Source organism: Trichomycterus rosablanca, chromosome 27 (genome assembly GCF_030014385.1).
Source record: "Trichomycterus rosablanca isolate fTriRos1 chromosome 27, fTriRos1.hap1, whole genome shotgun sequence".
NCBI lineage: Eukaryota > Metazoa > Chordata > Actinopteri > Siluriformes > Trichomycteridae > Trichomycterus > Trichomycterus rosablanca.
Window position 1 is genome coordinate 4,404,870 of NC_086014.1, and position 25,252 is coordinate 4,430,121.

The 25,252-nt window shown below is 38.0% G+C and overlaps 3 protein-coding genes across 3 annotated transcripts; 1 reads left to right on the plus strand and 2 right to left on the minus strand.

The window, feature by feature from the left end:
* The first annotated feature begins 1,043 nt into the window (after window positions 1–1,043).
* On the plus strand, window positions 1,044–17,709 carry esrp2 (epithelial splicing regulatory protein 2). Its single transcript, XM_062989839.1, has 17 exons — window positions 1,044–1,134; window positions 1,347–1,499; window positions 1,969–2,097; window positions 7,159–7,272; window positions 7,370–7,484; window positions 7,606–7,701; window positions 8,503–8,557; window positions 9,129–9,239; window positions 9,553–9,685; window positions 10,089–10,131; window positions 10,845–11,146; window positions 11,300–11,527; window positions 12,176–12,374; window positions 13,139–13,337; window positions 14,081–14,249; window positions 15,741–15,842; window positions 16,633–17,709. The coding sequence occupies exons 2-16, from the start codon at window positions 1,368–1,370 to the stop codon at window positions 15,825–15,827; spliced, it is 2,112 nt and encodes a 703-aa protein (XP_062845909.1). The 5' UTR covers window positions 1,044–1,134; window positions 1,347–1,367; the 3' UTR covers window positions 15,828–15,842; window positions 16,633–17,709.
* Window positions 17,710–19,091: 1,382 nt separating this feature from the next.
* Window positions 19,092–20,602, minus strand: LOC134303949 (chymotrypsin A-like). Its single transcript, XM_062989439.1, has 7 exons — window positions 20,551–20,602; window positions 20,348–20,451; window positions 20,162–20,241; window positions 19,995–20,073; window positions 19,702–19,882; window positions 19,397–19,530; window positions 19,092–19,293 (listed from the first exon to the last, which is right to left on the minus strand). Exons 1-7 carry the CDS (start codon window positions 20,600–20,602, stop codon window positions 19,132–19,134), a joined length of 792 nt encoding a protein of 263 aa, XP_062845509.1. The 3' UTR covers window positions 19,092–19,131.
* Window positions 20,603–22,816: 2,214 nt separating this feature from the next.
* Window positions 22,817–24,028, minus strand: agrp (agouti related neuropeptide). The gene is made up of 3 exons (XM_062989809.1): window positions 23,820–24,028; window positions 23,438–23,532; window positions 22,817–23,072 (listed from the first exon to the last, which is right to left on the minus strand). Exons 1-3 carry the CDS (start codon window positions 23,953–23,955, stop codon window positions 22,872–22,874), a joined length of 432 nt encoding a protein of 143 aa, XP_062845879.1. The 5' UTR covers window positions 23,956–24,028; the 3' UTR covers window positions 22,817–22,871.
* Between the last annotated feature and the right edge of the window lie 1,224 nt (window positions 24,029–25,252).

Below are 25,252 nucleotides of genomic sequence, written 5' to 3' on the forward strand. Positions count from 1 at the left end.
TTGCATGACCTTAAACTTAAAACTTTTTTATTTTTAAGGCTTTAGCAATTTTGTAGTTATGGTATGGTGAAAAATGTTAAAAACAGCAACAAGCCACAGTTTTTTTTTCTCATTACCACAAAGTGTAGTTGCAATTAAACAGAAAGTAACAATAAAATTAAAATGACTTTACATAACAGCAATATTTTACATCAATGTTAGAAAAGAGAAGAATAAAAACAAAGAACTGCGGTAAAGTTAAAAGATGTGGAATTATTTACAATTACAAAATTATTAGTATTAAAAGACAAGGTCCTGTGTTCTGGCAAAATGTTACCTGTAAGGACAAAAAACTATTTACAAACTAAATCCTGTTAAACACCCACTATTAAATTAAAGTAAGTTTACTATTTAGGATGAAGGCATTGTGACACAGCAGGTAATGTTCATGCTGCACATCCCCTGGGTCCTGAGGACTTTAATGAGTGTTAATACACACTTTCTGTTACTGTCTGTAAATGAGGTTTGGACTTTTTTTTTATAGTGAACAGGTAAGTAAGTGAATATGTTCTTCTGCAATGATATTTCAGTGTGTTTTCCGGACCCACTGTGACTGATCCAAAGAAAAATCACACAGACAGCATAGATTGCAGATTTGGTTTTTACTGTCTAATTTAGGAAAGGTTCAACTCATGTTGTGGTTTTCTAGTATTATTACAAGAGAGCGGCTAAGACAATTGTAGAATGAACACCAAATAACTCACCATTCAATAACAAGTTTACTAGATAGTGTGCAGACGCTATGTTTATACATCAGTACAGGGGTAGTGTAAAAGATACATTTGGGATGTAGCCCAGTAAAGGTGAGCCCAATAGGGAAATGATAACACTTCCTTTCTCATAACAGACCAATCATATTGGGTTACATAGGTGTTCGCCTTTAGCCCCGCCCTTACCTTTCTAAATCAGCCAATCGGTAGTTGTACTGAGCGTCTGTCTGAGGTAAGGGGGGTTGACTCAAGGGCAGGTAACTAAAAAAGGGTAGGGAAAAGAGCTGGAGGGCTTGTTATGGGGTTAGCGTGAGAGGATCGACAATTTTATCCACCCTTCCCTACCAGTTAAACCAGTAACTCTGGATAAAGCACAATCAAGCAGGTAGAGTCTCCAGCCGCCCCTGTTCTCAGCGTTCTTCTCTTAAATTCAGCCTAATTCTCTTTCCTTCACTCTGTCTGTAACTCTACTATTATTGAACTTCCAGTCATTTTGTTTGTTTGTCTTTATCACGCGCAGAAAGGTGAACTGAACTCTCGTGTTACTTTTGTTTGTTTTGTTTTTTTCTCTTTTTTGACCTTTGCTCTTAATTGTAGTTTTTACCCTTGTGGTCCCTGATGGCTTCGCACAGTGATACTCTGGTGGTGTTCTTTGGGGCAACAGCTGGTGCAAATGGGTTTAAACTGGGGTCGGATGAGAGGGAAATAATTCTGTTGGTGTGGCAAATTGTGGATCTACGTGATAAAAAGGTACGCACCTTTCCACCAAGGTTTCTCTTCTAACTCCCAACATGTTTGTATTTACAACTATAATCAACCTGACAGCTGACGTTCGTCAACCAGGTACGCTTTCGACTTCTGTGGGCTGTTGGGTGTGTATAAACATACGTGTATGCATATACACAGCCATGTTTATATCATAACATACTGTTTCATTCCATGCCGACCGAATGTGGTTCCAATTTGATAGCAGTGTAGAGGAAAGTGTGCTCTTGGTGGTAGCATGTCAGCACCATGAGGTCAGTAACCGCTCGGGCCAGGTAGTTCTGTCTGTCTACATATACAGTACATGCAAACCTTGTTCTTATATTGCCTCCATACCAGGACATTAATTAGAATGTAGCCAGACGTGTGTAAGCTCTATAGATGTTGGACTAAACTGCCACACTAGTTGTCTTATTGAACATGTATTTAAAAACCACACTTTTCTGTTTAACAGGTGGGGAAACTTCAACAGCGTTTAATCAGACCAGACACATTGGAGCTTACAGAAGAGTGTAAAGAGGAGACAGGATTGACTACAGATGAACTGTTTAAAGCTGAACCTCTGGACACAGTGCTTCAACAGGTGAGTCGAGTTCTACTAATTACAACCTGTCCTGCTTGTTCTGGTATCTATGCATGCGCTGTACCAATAGTATCAATAGTAAGCTCACACTTTCATGGTCAGCTACTGTGAGAGTGTGTGTGGTGACACATTACATTTAAATGCCATATACACACAGGGTCTCCCAGTCCAAAATGAATCTTATTGTGTTTTGACATATACTACTACATGCACACACCAGTTCTTTAGGCTGAAGTTTATTTGTTTTGCTGGTGTGTAAAGTTTTTGTGCTGTTACGGAGCAAAGACAAACTGTTGGCTGCTACCGAAAGGTGCAGGCCTGGTCATGTCTTAGACTGGTGTGCTCTGCTGACACCTGGAAGCTGACTTGTTTAGCTGTGAAAGCACCTACACAGCTGCTGTAAATGTCACTGGCTTGAGGGGTGAAAGAATGGGCAACGGATTGGGGGATGGACAGAGAAGTAAGGGATAAAGGAGGAGATGTAAAGAAGCCAGCAGCCTGTTATTGTCCCTAGCTGTATTTAGCTCAGGCTGGTTTAAACACCCTGAATGTTTCTGGTTCTTTGTGTATGTTGCCAAACTTGTTTCTCAACCTGTTAGCTGATTTTTTTTTTTCTTTCACTTATCTCCACCTTTGACTATTTCATTAAAATCAATGCATACTAGTATGGTAAAAAGTGATCTCAGGAGATCTGGGCAGGAACAGGGTGTTTGTTTGACTAAAAGATTTAGGTGGAAGTGTACTTAATGATATGACAAACTCTTCTTAAAGCATAATGTGTGTTTAAAAAGTAAAACATAAAAATAAATTGAAAAACCATCGTAGCATGCTCTTCTGATGGGTCATGCACCTGACGGCCGAGTTGCAGAGATTAGCCTAACACTCGTTGGGCAATGACAGTGTTTCCGCTGAGTCAGATTTAAGCACAAAACTGAAATTCTCTAGTAGTGGTGTTTGGCGTGTGTGAGATCTGCAGCTGTTAAAATGAATTTAAACTACCTTCTGTAAATACATCATTCTTATAAAATATCACAGAATTGTGACTAACAGTCATACACGCAGACACACATGACTTATTAAACTTGCTGAACTCATCACTAGCCTACGGCTTCATATTCTTGTACAAAAGAAAAGATTATTTAATTTAAAAACAGCTCTCTGCATCTTGCAACAGATTCTCTGTGCATCTAGTTGTCCGACTCTCAAAGTCTGATTTCAAATTAGGTTTTATCACCTGGGGGTCCAGTAAATATTAACCAGTAAAATCAATATCTGCCTGCATACCTCAGTAGGGGGAAATAACTTCTTTTGCCATTGGACTCCTATAGTATTTCTCATTGGATTTCTAACATGGTTGCTATTTCAAGTGACTAAAATTAGGACAGTATATAAAATAAACTAAATAAAATAACACTAAATTGAAATTTAAAAAAGACTGCAGTGCTGTTTGGGTAAAAATTTACCAAGACAAAAAAACCCAAGAGAAATTACATTGCCTTTAATCTTCTAAATTAAGAACAACTATATTTTACTGTCTGTTTGACCTTTTTTTATTCAGATTAGCAGGATGCATGTTAATTTTATTTTTGGTGTCTTTATCATGTCATGTATATTTCACTCATCTGAAAAACCCGGGACTATTAATAAATTTATGCTATTGATGTTTCTGTACAAGCTCTGTGCTTTGAGTTGGCAGTGCTAAAACGGGCAACTTGCGAGATTAGTTGTGTATTGGTAACCTGTTTGTATAAAACTAACTGAGTTTTGCATGTGTTCTGTACAGAGAGGGAGAATTTACTGCTATGTTTACACCTGCTTTTGCATGCTGCATTATGTCAGGTTGACGTGATGCTTTATTGTACACATGTTGGTGCAAGAGCAAAAGAATGAAATAGATTGGTAACAGCATGTCTGTTCCTGTGTGACTTAGCAGGGAATCACTCTTAGAGAAGCTGATGGTGCTACAAACTACTCACTTTTAAACCTACCTGCTTAATTCACTAGTGTGTCACTCTGGTCAAGCCAGTTACTGTCCACAAAGCAGTGTACACACAGAATTTATGGTGTAATTATGACGAGCTGTTGTGTGAAATACTAAAAAAAAAAAGACAAATGCATGCTAATGTTACTTTAATGTTTTAAACTTTTACATGATATAAAAATGTATTTAATTATGGTGCAAACAACTTATTATACTTTGTGTTTAATCTTCCAAATTCCTACATATAATTACATTTTAGTAATTACAAATTAGAAGTCATTTTAACTTATTTGCAGCAATGAGCATAATATTCAAAACAAATTTGCTGATTGGTCTGCCAAAATACATAACATTCACTTACTAACAGATGCTAAACGTCATCAGCCCTCTATAGATTAAACATGTTTGTCTTCTGGGTTTTTGTTTTGGCAAAAAAGTAACCGATGTGGAACTCCTGTGGCCTCCTGGGGCAAAAACACAATGCCCAAAAAGCTCTGCTGTACAGAAAGCCATTCTGATTCCCAGATAATGTAGAGTATATTAAAAGTAATCCTGCAAAACAACCAAACATTAATAAGTAAAACAAAAAGCAGTCCCTTGATTTTAATATCAGATTATTGTCATAATTAGTAGTTTCCTGTTAGTGTTGTTCCAATTGCAGCTGATCATAGTGTGCACACAACAACACACGTGCTATAATCCAGTGGTTCTCAACCATTGTAATCCATGAATATATGTGTTGCAATCAGAGGTCTGTAGTTAAGAAGTGTGAGCCCATGAGAAACACTGCTGTAATATGTAACGTTACAGTGCATTGTGTTTGTGGAAGTGGTCTGGAGCTTACAACTAATTAGTGCAGAAATGTATTTGATTAGATTTGATGGTTTAGGCAACGTTAAACTCTGATGCTTTTGGCTCTATTTTGCAGCTTAAACAGTGTTTTGTCTGTATCATGCAATTGTTTTGGCTCAGAGGTGAGGTCAGGGTGTGGCACACATTTCTTGAAACCTTTTGTGGGGCAGGAGTTAATCCGGGTGCTGATTTGTGCAAGGTGGGGCCACATAATTGCGACCATGGCTGTGAGCAAACACACAGACGCAGCGTCGGCTCAAGTTGCTGTTTTGTGTCATTATGATGGAAGTCATGTACTAAAGGTCTTTTACTTAAGGCCTGAATGACTTGACTTGAGTGCAAAACTTTAGAAGTTTAGTTACCTGCAGTGCTGTCTATCATTAATAAGAACAAAACACTTTGTGGAAAAATCTGCTGTTAAACAGTGACTGCATTTTGTTTGTCGTATCTGATTATTGTCGACTGTTCACTTAAAACCTTAACATATGAAACCAAATGTGAGCAGTTTGAATAATACATTAACATGATCTAAACGGAACCACAGACAAGTTTGTACATGAACCCGGTATATGTCAGTTGTTACTGGTCTTTTCTGAACTGTCGGAAAGAATTTGTATTTTCAGCAAGTGACTTTGACCAAAAATGAACCTGTAATTCGTTTTGTATATGATATTCTGCTAAGTAAAAAAATATACCTACAGTACATTTGCATACAGATCTACTTATATTTAATATAACCATCAAACGTTTAGTATTTCCTAACTAACAATGCTAGACTGTTCATAACAATATCTAATTAAAATCAAATGTTGTGTGCAAAAATTCTAATCTTTTAACAATTAAATCATGACTAATTAGACTGATAAAGTTAAAGGCCTGGGAGTGAAGTGAAACATTCTACATAGATTAGCGCTCTAATGGTTAAAAATAGACAAAATCTGATTTGATTTTAAGCCTGCTGCCTGAACACACCTCAAGGCATGAACATGTTGGGAAATGCAGCTCTTTGTAACATAACCAAGACAGCCCTGAAGGACCTTCAGCCAGTTAATTCTGTTGTTTTTAGCTCCCAACACACATTGTAAAATGTTTATTTTCTCTATAGTAAATGCTGTTTCATTCAGTCTTAGTTTTAGATTTACTAAAAAAAATTAGAGTTTATGGTTTTATCAGTCATTAGTCATTATGATGTTTTTAATTGGTTTTATTGGTTTGTTTGCATTAGATTGTGAGTCAGCCGCAGCAGCACACGAGTCTCAGCTCTCGTAACTGTTTTGCTGTAATGAAACACCAAACTAGGACTAGTTTAATTTGGTAAAAAAAAAAAAAAACTAGTTAGTTTGGTAAAAAGCTCATTGAGAGTAATATTTTTGACCAAACACTGGTGTAGAGGATGAGGAAGAATGTGTTATTCAGCTTGAGTCGTCACAACTTAAGTGGTTTGACCGGTTTTATTTTGTTTATTTTTGTTCTGGGTTTGTTTCTTGTTTCAAGAGATTACCCATCATTAACCTGTCTAACGTAATTGCTACAGTGAATAATTGTTAGTGCTCTTTAACACTGGCACTAGAAACATGTTTTTCATGTTGGTGTGTTCTAGCAATTAATTAATCCATTATATTATTTTATTGTCATTAACAAAAACATGCCATTTTTCATGTAATCAAGTATGAAATAATAAGTCCCAGAAACTGGTAAAATGCTTTCTTCTTTACATGTATGAACCTCACACGACTCACTCACTGCTGATCTGTGGTAAACTACTTGTGGTCAATAATGCTGGGTGTTAAAAGAGTGGAGCTGAAGTCAGCACCATGTAACCATTGTTGTGAGAATGCAAGAAATACAATTTAGTAAGAGCAGTGATGTTTAGGGCTGTTGCAATAATTCGATTTCTATGTAATATTGCTGATCTTAAAATCTACTGCTAATCTGTATAACCTTTATTTTGCTTCAGCTGGGATGTGACATACAAGACACCACCCAGAGATTTAATTGTTCAACGTTTGTTGTAACTATGATGAAAACTAAGAAGCTGTCACAAGCTGAGAGAGGAGATCATTTTATTGCACTAAAAGGGAAATGGGTATAAGATTTCCAAGACCTTGAACATTCCTAGTGGCACCATTATTAGTATTGTCCCTAGGAGCAGCAGCAAACCTGCTTGACTGTATTTAGTAAACACTGAAACCCTTTTTTCTTTCTCTCTCCCTTTTTCGCTGTTGTAGTTTCAACAGGCTGTGTCTGTAGAAATTAAGGCTCTGGGCAGGAGCTCCTACAGACTGTGTGTAGATGGACCCCTTCTGATCCGACAAGCACTTCACCCTGAGGCCTCCAAAAAGGTTTCCTGCCTGTATTTTTACCGTACTGCTTTTTTCTTTGTTTTAGAAAATAACTTTAATTATTAATAATCTAAACTTCTATGTGTTTATCTGGTAGAATCTGGCGTTGGCTGAGTGTTTCTATTCATTTGTGGATTTAAAAAGAGAGTTTCATAAATGCTGTCCCAACGCCGGTCCGGTAAAGGACCTTACCCTGCCTTCCATGCTCGACTGTATCCTTAACTTGTGTTTTGCTCATTGTCTTTGTTTATTTAAACTGTTCTTGTGTATGAGGCTTTTTATTAAGAGTGTTATATGTGAACAAACACATTCTTCCTTAACCCAAGCCCACAGATTTATGTCTCCCTGCTGTAAGCAGGCAGGAGTCTGGTGTGAAGGAGGTGAAGAGCATGGTGATGATTCTCCAGCACATCCTGGCTGAACCATACAGTCAGTAAAATGTCAATAAGTTTTAGGCGTAGTCTTGATCAGTAATAGTAGACTTGTTTAAATTAACCTGATGGAAATATAAGGGAATAGAACAGTTTCAGGAAATTGATGTTTGCATATAAAAATAGTAATAAAAAAATAATGGTAAAAGGATAAAATACAAAAAAAAATGCTAAATATAATTAAACTGAAAAGTAAATATACAGCCAATAGCAGCTTCATTTCAATAGTGCATGTGTGCTTATTTCCAATCTGTGGCAGCATGTTAGTGGTTAAGGTGCAGCCTGTGTCTTGTGTGCATTGTGTATGCAATCAGAATGGGATACTAAATAGTAAGTAATAAAAAATAAGCAATAATATAATGTAATGAAACCTAGTTGTAGTTGTTACGGAGCACCATATTGCTAAAGCTTGATGCATGTTAATCTATGGTAATTTGGTGTTAGAAATGTAAAAGTTAGTGTTATCTCCTCCCCATCTGTGCTTCCCCATCAACTATAACTGCAAATAGTTTTTTTATTTTTATACTTAACACTATAGCTTGTAACAGACAATTTTTTTACACAACTTTTATTACTTAAGTAAAAGGAAGTTTCTTTTTCTGGCTTGTGGTTAAACAGGTCAGTTAAAATTCACAGTCTTTCTCTAGTTCAGTTGCCTATTTACAGGTTCGACTGTGTAACCGACACCCAAAATGACACCATGTAGTGAAAACCTCAGTTCTCACTGAATACAGTAGTATTGAGCTGGATTAAAATTGGATGGACTACATTTTAATTCATTTTCATCTGCTCTTTTCAGATCACAAAATTTGTTCATTCGAGAACGTCCAGTTTAAGCTGGAATCTGGAGCTTGGTAAGTTTCTTTCAAGTCAAAATGTTTGGCCAGCATAGATGACCTCATAAAACTCTTACTCATAAGCTGATGGCTTGAGACGGCTCTTTTTGTGTGTGCAGAGGTGCATTTAGATACTGTAATGGCTCCTCTTTGTTTTCATCACATCACATTAAGCCTGTGGTAGCCAGCAAATAGGCGTTCTATAAAAAACACTATAAAAATGTGTTATGCATAATTAAAACTATGCATAATTAAATCCTGTATAAACTAAAATATGAGTATTTCATTTTTTATGCTCGATTTATTTATAGTAAAATTATTGTGTTTATGCGCATTTGTGTTGCCCAGTAGGACAAGACACCAACTGGTGGCAATGGTGTAAAGTGTCACTTAAGTGAGCCCGCATATCTCATTTTGGACTTCGTTACCATGTCCCCATTCTCTGCTGTCCTTAGTGGGGGAAGCTAGAGTTCATAGAAGGGAAACAAGAAATAGAACAAACCCATAGATGAAGCATCATAATGGTCTAGTTTGCAAACACTGCAAACCTGGGCACTGTTTTCTAATTGCTGCTGTGTTTGTCCTGCAGCAGTAAGACTGAAGCGGTGGACAATGAGACAGTAATCAGAGCCAGGGGGTTGCCATGGCAATCTTCTGATCAGGACATCGCTCGCTTCTTCAAAGGACTTAACATTGCAAAGTAAGAACAGTTCATATATATCTTTGGATTGAAAAGTGGGAACAAAAACCTCTCCCTTAAGCCAATACGTTAGTAACATTTTGGTAAATTTCCTAAATTTCTGACTGCTGTCAGTAAAAGAAAACCTCTAATGTAAAAACTGTCTGATAAGATCACAGACAGTAACTTTAATCTCATGCTTAACCAGCATTGTTTACATGTTAATTAGGAATTGTTTTAACAGCATCTGAGTAATTGTGTGTGTGTGTCTGTGTGTCTGTGTGTCTGTGTGTCTGTGTGTCTGTGTGTCTGTGTGTCTGTGTGTCTGTGTCAGAGGTGGCGTGGCGCTTTGCCTAAATTCTCAGGGTCGCAGAAATGGTGAGGCTCTGGTGCGCTTTGTAAATTCAGAACACAGAGACATGGCACTGGAACGGCACAAACACCACATGGGCAGCAGATACATAGAGGTGAGATGTTTCTCACCTCAGTCACTTCTTTCACTTTATCACATTGTAGATGGTAGTGAATTATATTTTGCCGTAAAGTTATTTGTTTTAGGTGCCCCTACACCCAGTTATATACGAAGAGTGGTTTTGGAATCAAATTAGTCACCGTTGTGGAGAAGTTAAATTATTTTTCCAAATTGTCCAAGTACCTCCAACTTGGTCATTTTGTGTTGCTTCATCATCAGATTGGTCAATATCTAATTCTAATCAATCAAGGTTTTTTAATGAGGGTACAAATTGTTCCATGGCATTTTAATATTTTCTTGTAAGAAGGTTATATTGCTCAATATATTGTAAAAATGTTTTTGTTTGGGATGGAAGATATAATTTAACATTTAAACATATTTACTTTCATCTCTTTTAGGTATATAAAGCAACAGGAAATGATTTCCTAAGGATTGCTGGAGGTGAGTTGCTATAATTGGGTAGATGATTGTGTGACGGAAGTTTTTCGATTACAGAGACCTGCACACAAAACCACTAAGATTAGTTGAGTGCCCCTTCTTCGAAGGCAGGCTTTGCTGTAGCTCCTGGGTTGAATGAAAGACTCTTTTGTAAGCCGTGTCCCTGTGCTGACTTACATTGAGCTGTTTTAGGAGGAAACTCTATTCTTGTGTGTTCTCCACCCCACCCGTGTCAGGGCCTGAGAGACAGCAGCTTCCTCTGGGACAGAGTAGAGCAGCAGCCACTGAAAAGGCCCACACTGGCCTCTCACGTGTAGAGTGTAAAGATCCAACACCAGGCTGAGATATGCGTGTGCCCATTGAGAGAGGGGTAAAAAAAAACCCTAAATGAACTAAAATGCACACAGAGGGACACTTTCCTTTTTTCTGCTGGTCTTTGAGCAAGCATATTTTAATTAGGGCTGCACAGTTGATAGTTTAAAGCTGCAGTATATAACTGTTAAATGGTCCAGGTCTGGTGATAATTCCAGGTCTTTTTTTAACTATAAGAAAATGAATTTGGTTACATAAACCTAGTTGATATTAGGATCAAGACTTTTTGCTCAGCTATTCAATATAAAAAAATGTGTTATGCAAGCCCAATGAAGCCTGGTAAATAAGCCAAATGAGTAAACTCTTTCTTATCTCCCTTTTCCCTTTTCCCTTTTCCCTTTCAGGTACATCTAATGAGGTGGCACAGTTCCTATCCCAGGAGAATCAGCTGATCATACGGATGCGGGGCCTGCCCTTTACTGCCACGCATCAGGATGTGCTCGGCTTCCTGGGCCCCGAGTGCCCTGTGACCGATGGGGCAGAGGGGCTGCTTTTTGTTAAATACCCAGACGGAAGGCCCACCGGTGATGCCTTTGTTTTGTTTGCATGTGAGGAATATGCCCAGAATGCCCTGAAAAAGCACAAGCAAATACTGGGGAAGAGATATATTGAACTGTTCCGCAGTACAGCAGCTGAGGTTCAGCAGGTAAGTTGTGTATACCAAATCACATAATATGATCATTTTTAATGATGCAGTCATTAAATTGTAATTTATGTATTGCCGCTTCAGCTAAACTTAACAATTTGCAAAGAAAATCAAACCTTTGGGCTTAACATCTCTGTTTGGTGTATGTCTCAGGTACTGAATCGCTACATGTCCACTCCACTGATCTCCACGCTTCCTCCTCCCATGTTTCCTGTGCCTCTGCTCACCACTCCTCCATTTATCACTACATCCAGCACTAGAGACTGTGTGCGGCTGCGTGGTTTACCCTACTCCGCTGCCATCGAGGACATCCTGGAGTTTATGGCAGAGTACACTGTAGATATAAAACCCCATGGTGTCCATATGGTGCTTAACCAGCAGGTGAGAAAAGACCAAAGGTTTGTCATCTAGTATCATCTTTAGTTTATTTTGAGCTGTTTATTCTGTAAACTTTTTACTTTTATTTTGCTTTTCCAAACTTTGAGTGTTGTAGCATCAGATTCAATTTTTCATACAATGAAGTTTTGTCAGTTAAATAAAGATTAAGCTTTACAAAATGCCATCTCTGCAAATGGGGTTTGTAAAATCATAGCATCTGGTGTGATTTTTCTCAGTTTTTGTATGGCTGCTGGATTGAAGAGTGATTATGATCTTTATTTAATTACTGTGATTTTACTTTGAGCAGCTAGAAGTGAAAGTAATATTTATATCACACTGAACAGCTGCCGAATGATGTAGAATTTATAATAGGTGGTTGGTGTGAGCATGGTGTATTCATTAATCAGGGGTTTGCATAATTTACAATATTGCTTGATTAACCCGAAGTACTATTGGTGAAGGCAAGGTACATAAGTCTTAAATAACAACATTCATGATATGTTTGGGTGATCCACCATGAAACACTGTGCCTAGGGCAGGAATACCGTGGACAGGGGACCAATCCATCGCAGGGCTTGGGTCATGTGAAAAGTATAGTTACTGTACAAAACAAATGACAGCTCAGTGATTTCTCTTTGTTTTGACTCTCAGGGGCTGCCTTCTGGTGATGCTTTCATTCAGATGAAGTCAGCAGACCGCGCCTTTATGGTAGCTCAGAAGTGCCATAAGAAGATGATGAAGAAACGTTATGTAGAGGTGTTCCAATGCTCTGCTGAAGAGATGAGTTTCGTGCTTATGGGAGGAACTCTGAACCGCAGTGGACTGTCCCCTCCACCATGCAAACTGCCCTGTATGTGCCGCCCTCATGTTTGTTTAGAATTTACTTTCAACATTTGATATTTATTTAAATAATTATTTCGCTTCAAAAATTCTGGTTTCTTTTTTGGGACTGTAGACAGTATTAGAATTGATCTGTAAAAAACAGGTTAATAATGATTGATGGGTGTGTGCTTTGTGCTTTTTTTTGGCAGTGGGCCTAAGAGGAATGAGAAAGCAAAAGCTTAAAGCACATTCAACACTATCAGCACAGACTATAAAGATAAGATTTCAGCTTGCCTTGTAGGGAGCAACATGAGCACCTGTAGCCCTGCTTGAGAAGTGCACAACTTAAAAAAAGACTGAGCTTTACTCAGAAGCAAAACACCTTATTTTGTATGGAGATTTGATCTGTCTGACCTTGGCTTCAAATTGGGCCCCAGTGTGCACAAGCTGCATTAAACTAGAAACTGATGGCTCATCCTGGACTAGTGGAGCTAAATGTACAGTACATGACCTTCACATACTCTTGGTATGTGTGTGTTAACCTGTTTGCATGTGAATATGAAGTGTGTTTAATATTTCTCTGACCTCCTGAAGGACAGACTGTACCAGGAACACTGCTCTTGTGCATACACTTTACTCTGAACTCATTACTCTCTGCCCTTGTTTAGCTTGTTTTCCCTCGTGGGTTTGGTTTTAGAGACTTAATTACTCACTACACACTGCATTTAAGTAATGAGCTCTGTATTAGTTTTACAACTGTGTTTGTTCTAAACGTTTTCTTTTGTCTCGCAGGCCTTTCACCGCCAACCTATGCCACATTTCCTGCTCCAGCGACTATGATTTCTACCGACGCAGCCCTGTATCAGCCTCCTCTGCTAGCCACTCCGAAAACTCCACAGCTCCCCCCACACAGTCCGGCTCCAGCCTTTGCTTACTATTCTACTCAGCCACAGGTTTACATGAATATGAACTACACTTCCTACTACCCCAGGTATCAGCCCACACCTCCTCTATAATACATTTATTGATTCATGTGTCTTTGAGTATTGATTAAAGTGCATATTTAAAAAAAACAAATCTGACAAGTGGATCTGCAAGCCCAGTTTAATCCATCTAGCACTTTCTAAGCTGAAGTGAAACACTCACCTGGTGGACCACTGGCCACTTTGTGGGAAGGTGGTTCAAACACAAATCAGGCTGAGCTGCAATGTAACATACTTTTTACAAATTGCAAGTTACAATTAAAAATTCACACACAATCCATTTGAGCAGATACTTACAGTAGTTCTATTTGTTATTTATACTTGTTTTGGAGGCTTTGGGCAGTTTTTTCGCTATAATTCTAGTTGGAGTGCTCTTGTCCTAAAGGCATTTGTAAGATAAAGGATTCTTTCTATGTGTTTTGGTGTCAGTGTGCAGCTTGACCTTGAATAAGACACATGACAAGCATTTGTGATTTGATTCACTTTTTCAAGTTACGGAAAACTGAACTCGTCAACTCTGCTTGTTTGCTTCAAACCCCTCTTTTACCCTAAATCCTTTGTTGCTGGGATTTTATCCAACTTCATAGTACAATAATGTACATAATAATGTATAGCATAAAAAGTGTTTATGAACCATGTAAAATTAGTGCTATTTCTGCATTTATTAGCCATACAATTTTGGACATAATAATGGACCGATTTGTCTTACACCTACAAACTATTGTTCTCTCTCTTGTTCTGTCTCTCTCAGTCCTCCCGTATCACCATCCACGGTGAGCTTCTTCGCAGCTCCTCCAGGATCAATAGCAGCTCAGCCTGCTTCTCCCATTCCCCCTCAGCCTGGTGCTCTGGTGCGCATGCAGGGACTGGCTTACAGTGCCAGTGTTAAAGACATTCTCGGCTTCTTCCAGGGTTACCAGGTGAGACACTGAACCCTAGCATCGGATCATTGCACAATAAGAACGTGTTATAATCGCGCTTCCTGTGGCAAGCAGGTTGAAGGATGTTTATTACCAGTAATGAGGCTGCTGATCGCTCAGTGTAAGCCCCAACATTAAAATCATAACTGATGGCTTTGTAAAGGTGATTTTAGGTGCCCTTTAATAGTACAATAGATGGCAGTTTTAAAAAGGCAGGTGAAAACAATGGCTTAATGTGTTACAGATAAAGCTCTCCACTTCGATAGCAGTCATGTTATGGAAATAGGCAAAAACTAGTTTAAGAGAAATTAATAAAAAAATCCACAACAAATCAATTGCAGGCTGTCCATCTACATTCTGATCATCAGTAACATTTACACTTTTTATCTTCACACTTCTGAAATCTAATTTCCCAGTCATTTTTATAGTGTTTATACTTAGCTGGCAGTTTATGTGTCTACCTTATACCTAAACATTTCGCCTGATGCACTTGCTTGTTGTACTTAAACTAAATGCACCGTGTTTGACTCGTACATTAATGGTACAAACATTCATTTTTGCTGACTTGCTTTGACAACTCTATCATTGTCAGTAGAGGTTTTTTTTTTTGGAAATATGTTTAATCACACGTTTAATTAAAAAATTATGTGTTTTATGGTATTATTAACATTAGTGCATTGTGTGCGTTTTTGCCCCCCTTCACCCTGTCGGCTGACATCTGAGTAGGAAGACTCCTCAACTCATGGTATGCACTTTAACACCCACCTGCCGGTGTAAAGGAAAGGGTGAACAGAGGGTTTAAGATGCAGAAAAATTAAGGGATGGTGCTTTATGTTGGACATGGGTGTTTGCCTTTCCCCCCCGTGGTAGATGTAGATGAAAATACATGTGCTGCATTAGTTCCATCCTTCAAAGGTAAGCTAAAAGACAAGGGTGTGTTTGGGCGGAAGTGCACACTATGGTATCTTTCTGTTCGGGTATCTGCAAAGTGAGAGCTTGCCACAAATCATAAAAGGAACAGCTGGCTGAACCACTGAATTTAAACACTGCACTTACTCTTAAGTGTTTTAGCTGCTGTGACCCAGTGCACACTGTGTGTGTCTGTCTTTCTGTCCTGGGAATAATGTTTGGGTGAAGGTTTTAGTAAGTTTTTTTTTTTTTCTTTTCTTTTCTTTTTTTAACCTTTTGCTTTCCCCCCAGCGTCCATCAGTGTGTGTGTGTGTGTGTGTGTGTGTGTGTGGCTGTGGCCAGCAGCAGGTTTTGGATGGGTGTTTGTGTTTAGCTGTGCATGTGTTTGAGATTGTCCTTTAATGACATTTACTTCTCCAAACAGCACTTCAAGAAGATCACTGATTACCAATTTTACTACTAAGTCAGATAGTAAAATATTAAACCATTTAAATACCAAACCATTTATAATGCCAAAGTGTATTTGTGTTAACAAAATGTGCGGTAAGGCTGTGCCACTGACTGTGGGCTGTTGTGCTGTAGTATGCTCCTGAGGATTACAGCACTGTGCTGGGAGTGAGCGATCAGGCCCGTGCTTTGGTCCAACCCAAAGAGTGGCTCTGCCTGTAGGTGGTGCTCCTCCAGGTAAGGTTTCCTGTAGATCCCTCATCGACCGTGCATGTACTAAACTATAGCGGGTCTTCTCTTAATTCCCTGCAGTCTGATATTACAGGTTCTCTGGCAGTATCTCTTTCTCTTCTTTCCTCATGGTGGAAAATGGCTTGTGTTATTAACTCTAATTCTTACTGCACCTTCTGATTTGTCTGACAGCTTTGATTCAAGGGTTACAAGCTTGTGTAGTTGTCCTTCAGCAGCCATTGATTGTTTTTTTTCAGCATGTTTTTTTTCTGGTCCCTAATGCATTTTTTGCAACCTTTACTAACCCAATCTGATTTGATTTCCTGTAGGGCAGCTCATTAATCATGCAGAGCTTTGAACATGGGACAAAATCAAATCATAACCTAAATAATATGTTCTCTTATATAGGGTCGCTTATGATTATTTCTTTTCGTCTTTATAAACAGAAATGCTGACATCAGTGCTTCTGGGGTCTTAAACAAAGATCTTAAAGTTAAAAGTAACTCCTAACTGACTTAATTAGGATAAACCTACAAACTACCCTACTGTTGTTTGGGTTAGCATTATAGACTGCTTCACCACCCATGAGCCTTGGGTGCAGGTTTTTGTACCATCCATACAGGAACTTGACCTGATTTCTCTTAACCAAGGGTTCTGAATAAGTTCAAGAAGAAACTCAAGTTAGGAGAACTTTTAGCATTAAGATTTTAATTTTATTTTCAAATAAGGCACCAGATTCTTTTCCTGTTAGGAAAGTGGTAACCATACATGGTCATACAAGTGTGTTTTTGTGCAGCTCCAGGCAGACTCTGTGCTCATCCTATATAACCTGAGTGGCCAGAGGAGCAAGGAGGCACTTGTCACCTTTCCCAGCGAGGAAGCAGCAAGGCGGGCTGTGGCTGAACGTTCCAACCTCCCCCTGTCAGGTCACCCCGTCCGCCTCATATGCTGCGAATGAGCAAAACGCTTACCACTTCAGCAAGCTGACGGAAGGAATGCACTTCATGTGAATACAGACAGTCACAGGCAGTCTTTTCTCCATTTCTAATGCGCTGCTGCTGGGGAGAGGGACCTAGCATGGCAATACATGAACTCTGTATATATGTATTTATACCTTATATTCAGCTATCGTCAAAGTGCCTTGTATGTGTAGGTAAATGATATAATATGCATAGGCCTTGTGTAAAATCTTCTTAGCTCTTCTTGTGGGTGAATTTTCACCGAGTATGAACTGTGTTTAACTCCTACTGCTCCAGAAAGCCATTCAAAGTGCAATATACGCCTGGACCTGACATAAGAAGGGAATTAAAACACTACTGAATATTTTAGGGCTGTGTTTGATGCCACTACTGAATGTACAGTGAGCTTGTACAAAGCCACTTGCTTTAAAATCTAATGACTATTAATAATTGCTGCATGTTCGATTTCTTTGCCGTTATAGACCATAGGATGCCTGAATGATTGGATGTTACTGTGTGATTTACATGAGTGCGTGCCTCCGCCTTACTGGAACCAAGTTGAATCATTTTCAGTACAGAACAGTTTTATTTAAGTTGAGAACCAATTTAAATTAGCCTCAGATCTGCATGCTTTTTTGATAGCCTTTATTAATGGTGGTCATGTATTTTGTTTTCTACTGAATTGAGTGCATCTGGAAAAGCATTAAGTGCCATTGGCTTTTGTTTTTTCAGTTTTTCTTTTTCTGCTTCATGACAAATTGCTACATTGCTACATGACAAAGTGCAATAAAAGCAGAACAAAGCTTAGCAGGCCTTTTTGGCAACTATTTTTTTAAACAAGTTTAAAGCTTGTATGATTCTAGAGATAACCCTTAAGTGATGTATATGTAAGCAATAAAATATTATTCTGAAAATATTTGGGACCTGGTTGTTTTTCTTTTTAAATGAACAGAAAAAAACACACCGAAAACCATTTCTCCTCAGCAAAACTCATTCATGCACCTGTTCAACTGCTACATCCTAATCTTGGTTGCAATGGTCCCATATTTTATTGCTGTCATGCACCCAGTATTTTTGGAATCTTACAAAGGGACATGTGCTGCAGAGAGTGGTTAGTTTTAGTTTACATTTATTTTATTGTGTTATAGTGGCATTGTAAAACCCACACATGGTTACTAGATGTCAGGCATATTTACCATAAATTAAATGTAGCCAAAGATATTTCACTGGCAGGTTTTAATGAAAGGAACAAATTGCCATCTGGTGGTCAAGCAGTATCATTACAACATCTGCTTTTTAGCAATTCCTCTCAAGGGTGATAATTCTAATTAAGTTAATTTTTTCAGTTCAAACAAATAATAAGTTTACAGCTTTCCTACCCAGCTGAGACGTGGCTGAGACCAGCAACAATTTACCTGGTGACAAAGAGTGTGACCTCTGGATTGGAGCCTAACCAAATTCAATGGTACCTTAATATGCTGTTTTGAACTTTGTTTTAATTTTCAGCTGACATGTAACAAATGTAACAGCTTCTGATTCCCCTGCCATTCTTTAGCAGGCCGCCTTGCCCCTTCTGACCAATGATGAGAGCAAGTGTGACTGGGGCAACAAAATCACTGACTGATGATAGGTGCTGGAGCCATTACTTCTTCTTGCATGGTAAATATTTTATTTAATTAAAAGAATCAGAAAGCTTTTTATGCTAAAGGTAAATATTAGCTAACAGTTACCTACAGTTGTTTTAATCATAAGCAGGTTTTAACATGAGCAGCATACACTTTTTCAGGTTACGACAGATTTCTGGAATTTTTAAAGCATACATTTACTGTGATTTTCCATAGTTTGAAGCTTTGTGCCTTCTGTCAGTTTTTTTAAATCCTTAAAAAAACCCTACAGTCCTAAACGAACACTCAAGTCATTGTAAGATTTTTCATACGTGTTTGGCTTTGGGCAGATTTTAACTTTGAGACGATGCTCACCAATGTCAGTCTTGTGATCCCTGTTTTGTTGAAGAATGACATTTCAAAAACAGCTACAGTGTTTTTTTTAGACATATTCAACTCCTCTTACCACATGCAGACTTTAAGATATGTTTCAAAATTGAAGAGTAGTAGTAAAAATATGTATAATGTGTTATTGATTAGTAAAATTATGCACATTTCTTAGCACTAAACAGGAGGTAAAATGTAAATGACTGCTTAAAAACACAATAAACAGTTAATTTTCTTTGTTTTAGTTATGAATATTATTGTATTTTTGTATTTTTGCGAAAGAAGACTTTAGAGCGTAGACATAATATATTTCAAAGCTTTATTGACATAATTGTTACAGATTGTTTAGTTAGCAGCAATGATCTGATCTGCCCAGGCACGGAGCTCAGTAACACGGGCATAGACTGCTGGCATAGATGTGCTGCACATACTGCTGCCCCAGGAGACAATACCGACCAGGGTCCAAGCGCCATCCTTTTCACACACCAGAGGACCACCGGAGTCACCCTAAAACACACAGAGGTTTGTTATCCATCAGAACTGTCTAAGATGAGTTTAAAGGCTACATTTAGCTAATTGTATTGTTGTTTTATTGTATATAAACTTTTACCATGCAGGAGGAGACACCAGAGGCTCCAGCACAAATCATTAAGCCAGTGATTTTGTTACCCCAATGACGCTTGCACTCATCATTGGTCAGCAGTGGCAAAGAGGCCTGCTGAAGAATGGCAGGGGTATCAGGAGCTGTAAGATATTAATAAAATAAGAAAAAGTCAAGTTATCAACAAAAAACATTGCATATTCTTTCAAGGTAAAGTACATTTTTATCTTTTTTTTTTTTTTTTTTTTTTTTTTTTTTTTTTTTTTTTTTTTTTTTTTTTTTTTTTTTAAGAGGTGCAGAGTTTAGAAATGTACCATTGTATTTGGTCAGGCCCCATCCAGTGGTCACACACTTCATGCCACCAGAGAAACTGTCACCAGTCTCAGCTACACACACGGGTGAAACTTGAGGACTGAGCTGAGCAGGGGTGGCGAGCTTGATCAGAAGGATGTCATTGTTGATGGTGAAGAGGTTGAAGTTGGGGTGCTTGAAAACCTGATCCAACATAGACATTTACACATGAGTTATTTAATTACACAATGATTTTATGGTCAGGACAACATAAGTCCCTAATAAAATTATTGGATTAAAATAATTTTGCGGGCACCTTGGCAATGCTCATGGTCTGGATGGCCTCAGCATTGGAAGAACGATCGTGCTCTCCCAGAATCACACGATGGGAAGTTCTGGAATAAATTGCACGTACAGTTATTACTTATAAGGTTTTACAATAAACCAGCTTTTACATTAGGACCAACGAATCTTTCAACTCGCCTCACATTGCAGTGGGCAGCAGACACAACCCACCACTCGTTGATCAGGGAGCCACCGCAGAAGTGAAAACCAGTTTGGTCCTGCGATGAGACAGAATTATAAAAGAAATGTGTTTTAGCAATAGTCTGGTTATAATGTATTGTCCAGCTGGCTTATTGGAAAAATAAGTGAAGGTGTATGTTTTACCTGAAGAGACACCTGCCAGGGCCAGGAATGAGGTACTGCCTCTTCTCCATTCACAATCCTAGCATAGCCAGTAATGACTGGTTTGATAGCAGGAACCCCACAGCCTAAAATGAAGAGTCAAATTTAGCTATAGTAATGCACAGTGCAATACACTATATACTCAACACTATAAAAGTGATCGAAGAGCAGAATTTACATCTTACCATAGGCTGCACTGACAAAAGCAAGGCACGAAAGGATCCAGAGGAAAGCCATGGTTACACCTTAATTTGCTTCACTCTGAAGGCCTTATATACCTTACACCAACCCATAAACTTGATAACGTATCTTAGAGCTGTGGGATAATGTCCAGCTTGCAAGGGATAGAACATGATTTCACTGGATTGCCTAATATGAGGCTCATGTTAAACAGAACTTTCCAGTGGCGCAGGAGTTTTAAGACAATATTTTCCCACAATATAATAGATGCCAACATCAAATTCATTAATTATTATGATCCATACAAAAGAGACACATCACATGATGAGCTTTAAAAGCACTAGGGAAAGATAAATCATGGATAGTTTTCCTTTAGCACTGAGGACTTTAAACAACTGCAGAATCAACCTACGGCATAGCATTGACTGGTTTCCATCAGGTCATTCAGAACACTGTAAAGGACAATTAGTCACTATTAGGCAGATTTTGCATTTGGGCCCAAAGCTTATGTTTACAGCAATAGAAAACAAAGTCTTAGATGTATTGGTCATTGTAGTTTTCCATAAGCTAAGCATGTAAACACTTGATCCATCCATCCATTTATTTATTGGGTGAAAGGAAATATCCCAGTCCCACCAATCAATCAAAGGGAACACTTGATACAATGACACAGTATTACACATTTAATTAAAAAAAAACATTTACACTGGCATTGCTTAAAGTGTGTGACATCTGAAAAAAAAAAATCCACTTTAAAAGGTTGTGGGATTTTGTTAAGCGTTTCTAAGGTCCTTTTAAACTTCAGCATGAATGTAGATTACTCCTAGATTTCAGCATCTAAAGCCTGATATTACTGAACCAACTCCTAAACTGATAACTTAAAGAAAATTAGTATTTGTGTTTAATTAAGATTTGTTAATGCATTATTTATAACATATAATGTTGTCTTGTTAATACATATTATGAGCAATTTTACCTTCTTCTTTATATTAGTTGGTAGAAAGATTGTTCTGTTTTCTCCTTTTTTGCAAGCTGCACATTTTCCCACAGGTTTGAGATTAGGTTATCGAGTACATGAGCATATGAACACTACTACACGTGTGGATAAGCTTTCATTATGATATGATTTATAATGATATTATGCTATAATTATTATTTATTTTTCTTTACCACTATTATTTCAGAATGATCCTGATCTCAAATGACTTTTAACTTTTGATTATTTAGTAACTGGTCACCTAAACTATGTTTGTGTTCTCATAAAAAAAAAGCTGTACTTCAATTAGTTGACTATCACTATATTTTTTTATTTTCTGTAATACAATAAATATACTTTTATAAATGAATTACAGCTCCTGATACTCCTGACATGTGTTAGCAGGCCTCTCTGTGTATGCAAGCCATTAGGACATTTTAATCACTAATGTAACGCTCTCTACGGGAGCCTGTAGTCACCCCCTGTATGATAAAGCTGTTTTGTTGGTATTTACTATAACTTACTATATCAAATGTATTTAAATATACGGTGCACATTTTCCCACATTCCTTTTGGATTATTTAACTGTTAGCGAAGCGTAATTGGTTTCACAGTCCATATTTTTATTGTGGGATGCTCAAGTCAGCTGGCTGTGAATTCATTGTGCCTGCGGTTAAAAAAGCCACAAAGAGCCGTTTTATGCTTTTTTATCAGACTCGCAGGCATGTGAAATAGTCGTAAATTTTAAAGATGTTTTTGAGTGGAACGAGGGTGGTTGAGGCAGAGCAGAGGTTCTTCTAGCCAGAACATTTTAATGTTGATACCTGCTACTCCAGTTTTAGGTCTGTTGATTTAACTGAGGGGTTGAATCAGCAGGGTGAAAATATTGCAGTGCAGGGTAAAAGCTTTTAGAAGAATTAAAAGACAGCAACATTTTATTTTTTGCATATTATTTACTGAAGATAACAGTTATATAACATTACATATCTGGTTTAGAGTTCATCATTCCCATCTGCAATAACATTGACCTTTATTCATTTGCTTTGGCCCCAAAACCTTTAATAATAAATAAATACACAAAATCTACACAAATAAACAACCCAATAGCATAGTACATTTGAACAGGTAAACAGTTTACTATCATTACTGCTTCCTGTTGGCACCATAAATAAATCTAGAGGATCTTTAAGTATGCTTGTCTGTTGTTGTAAATGTACAGTATATATTTGCATGTTTATCATCACGTTCTTGTGTTTTTTGACAAGCAAGCATTATTTTGTAATTTGTTTCCCTACACCTGCATATAATTTGCAAAAATACAGCCAAAAGTGGCATAGTCAGTAGTCGGTGCTAGGCACGCCCATGTTTGCAGGCATGATCCATGCTGCGGCAGTAGCAGAAGGCTTTGAAGAAGCGGCAGTAGCAGGTATCGCAGGAGTCACAGCAGGGCAGCTGGTGACCCAGACAGGACTGCTGGTGTGGGATGCATCGGCCTGGGGAACGTGTGCCTCTCCTCTGAAGCTGCACTACATCTGCCATATCCTGTGGGTACTAAAAGCACCACTGTTTTATCAGCTTAACACTGTTACCGACTTTCTTTAGAATTTATGTAAATAGAAACAACATTACGGTTTTCTATTGTGGTACAATCAAAATTAAAAGTGTGCATATAAAGCAAAGAAAATAAGTTTCATTCTTCCTAGGTATGCGGTGCAATTAGCTGATAAGCATTTCTGTCATGTCAGGTCATATGACCTTTATAACTGCAATCACAGACGTAAATTATGTGTCTGTCAAGAAACAAAGATGCCCAAAAACTTACTTCTTAGGGCTTAAGTGAGCAAATCCCACTTAGATAAAAATAACCAATAGTAACCTCTATCATCTAACATCTCATAACATTTAATAAGCCCTACCTCATCAAAAGAACCTGGATCAGCCATTAGTTGTTCCTCAACTGAATCGATTCTGGAATATAACGGGTCCATTCTGCGAACCGAGTCTTGTACAGCTACAAAAACACAGTCAGGAAGACATCAACTGACCATTTGAATCTAAAACATTATGTGATTAGATTTCATAATTCCGAATTAAAACAAAACACACTCAGCTAAAATGTTACTGAATTAAATTTTAGTTTAGATTTTTGTACGGTCTAGTTCATAAGTAACCACTAAAGCCCTCTGAGTTATGCAGTTACAGGTGAGTGTAATGTGTTAAATCTTAATACATAGTGCAGACTTTTTTCTAATGGAGTGACTTAAGCATAAAAATAAGAATACTGTATTTGCCACTTACTGATCAATGGAAGTAATGACTTGTCTGTTCTTTCCAGGTTGAGACGAGAGTCCTCCATGCGGTTAGTGTGGACCAGACCTGATGCCACCTGCACCACACTAAGACTCAACCAGCAGAAGATTGTGAGGTTCAACATAGCCACTTCGCTTTTCTTCACACTGTCCAACTGGCTTTATACTGAATAAAGAGAAAGTCATGAAGCAGAGTCAGTTTTTTATGCTCGTATATTAATACACAAGACTTCATTACACTAATAGTTGTCTGACATAACCTGCAATAACTTCTTCATCCAAAAGTTAATAAAGCTTATTATTATGTGTTTGTTTATAGATTGATATATTCTGTAAATATGAATGTATATGGTCATTTCTTACCTGAAGTCTTTCAAATCTCTGGCTGAGGATATGTACCAGATTCTTATATATAAACATCCTTTGTGGCACGACTAAGCCACATGATCCTGATCAGTGGGTGGGGGTGTGTTCTCAAATGCTTTTTTCTTTTAAATCAAACACACACAAACATGGACGTAAATAGGCATATGTCTGTGGACCAAGCTGATTATCTTAACCACCATGTGGAAGTTCAATTAGGGTGTCTTCTTAGTATCCATTGATGTTTTAAACAGACATTTAGAGAGAGAGGGAGAGAAAGTGTGTGTGTGTGTGTGTGTGTGTGTGTGTGTGTGTGTGTGTACGTACACACAAATTAGTCTACACAAAAGGACAAAGTGACCATTTTATTTTCACTTTTCCATTTAATCTTGATTACTGGTTGGTAAACAGTGCAGTACTTAGTGAAAGCACTAAGGTTAATACATCCTTAATATACTGGTGACTAACTAAGGTCTTTTTTTTTATTGAATGACGCAATATAGCCCCCTCATGGGTCCACATATCAACTGTATTAAGTTCTACTCCATCATGCTTGTTTTTCCCCCCATTGAATTTAAGTGAACTAAAATATGTGGAAATTAGTATTAATGAAGCAGTATTTTGGTAAGTAAATAAGCATCTGTGGACAAGCACTACCAGTAGAAGGTACTTTTCAACTTTTAGCAGTCTAATGTGCTTGGGTGCTGTGGCATAGTTATCAAAAGCACTTGTCCACCACGGCTGGGTTCACAGTTTGTTTCACAGTTTGAATTTCAGCTGTGCTATCAACCTGGCCCTGCGCCTAACATGCCCAGTTTCCTGTGCCTGAGGGAAGGAGCTAATGGGCATACTCTTTGCTGCTGCAAATGCAGCCTCTGCTAGCTGGTTAAGGCACCTGCATGAGATTCACTTACACAAATGGGGTAATAAAGTATTTCTGTATGTTTTGGTACATGCCAAAATTTTCAGACTGAGGTAAGAAACTAATCCAAGTATGCACTGCACCACTGTGCTGCTCAGTATACAACACAACTACATTTATTTCATGGTTACTACTGG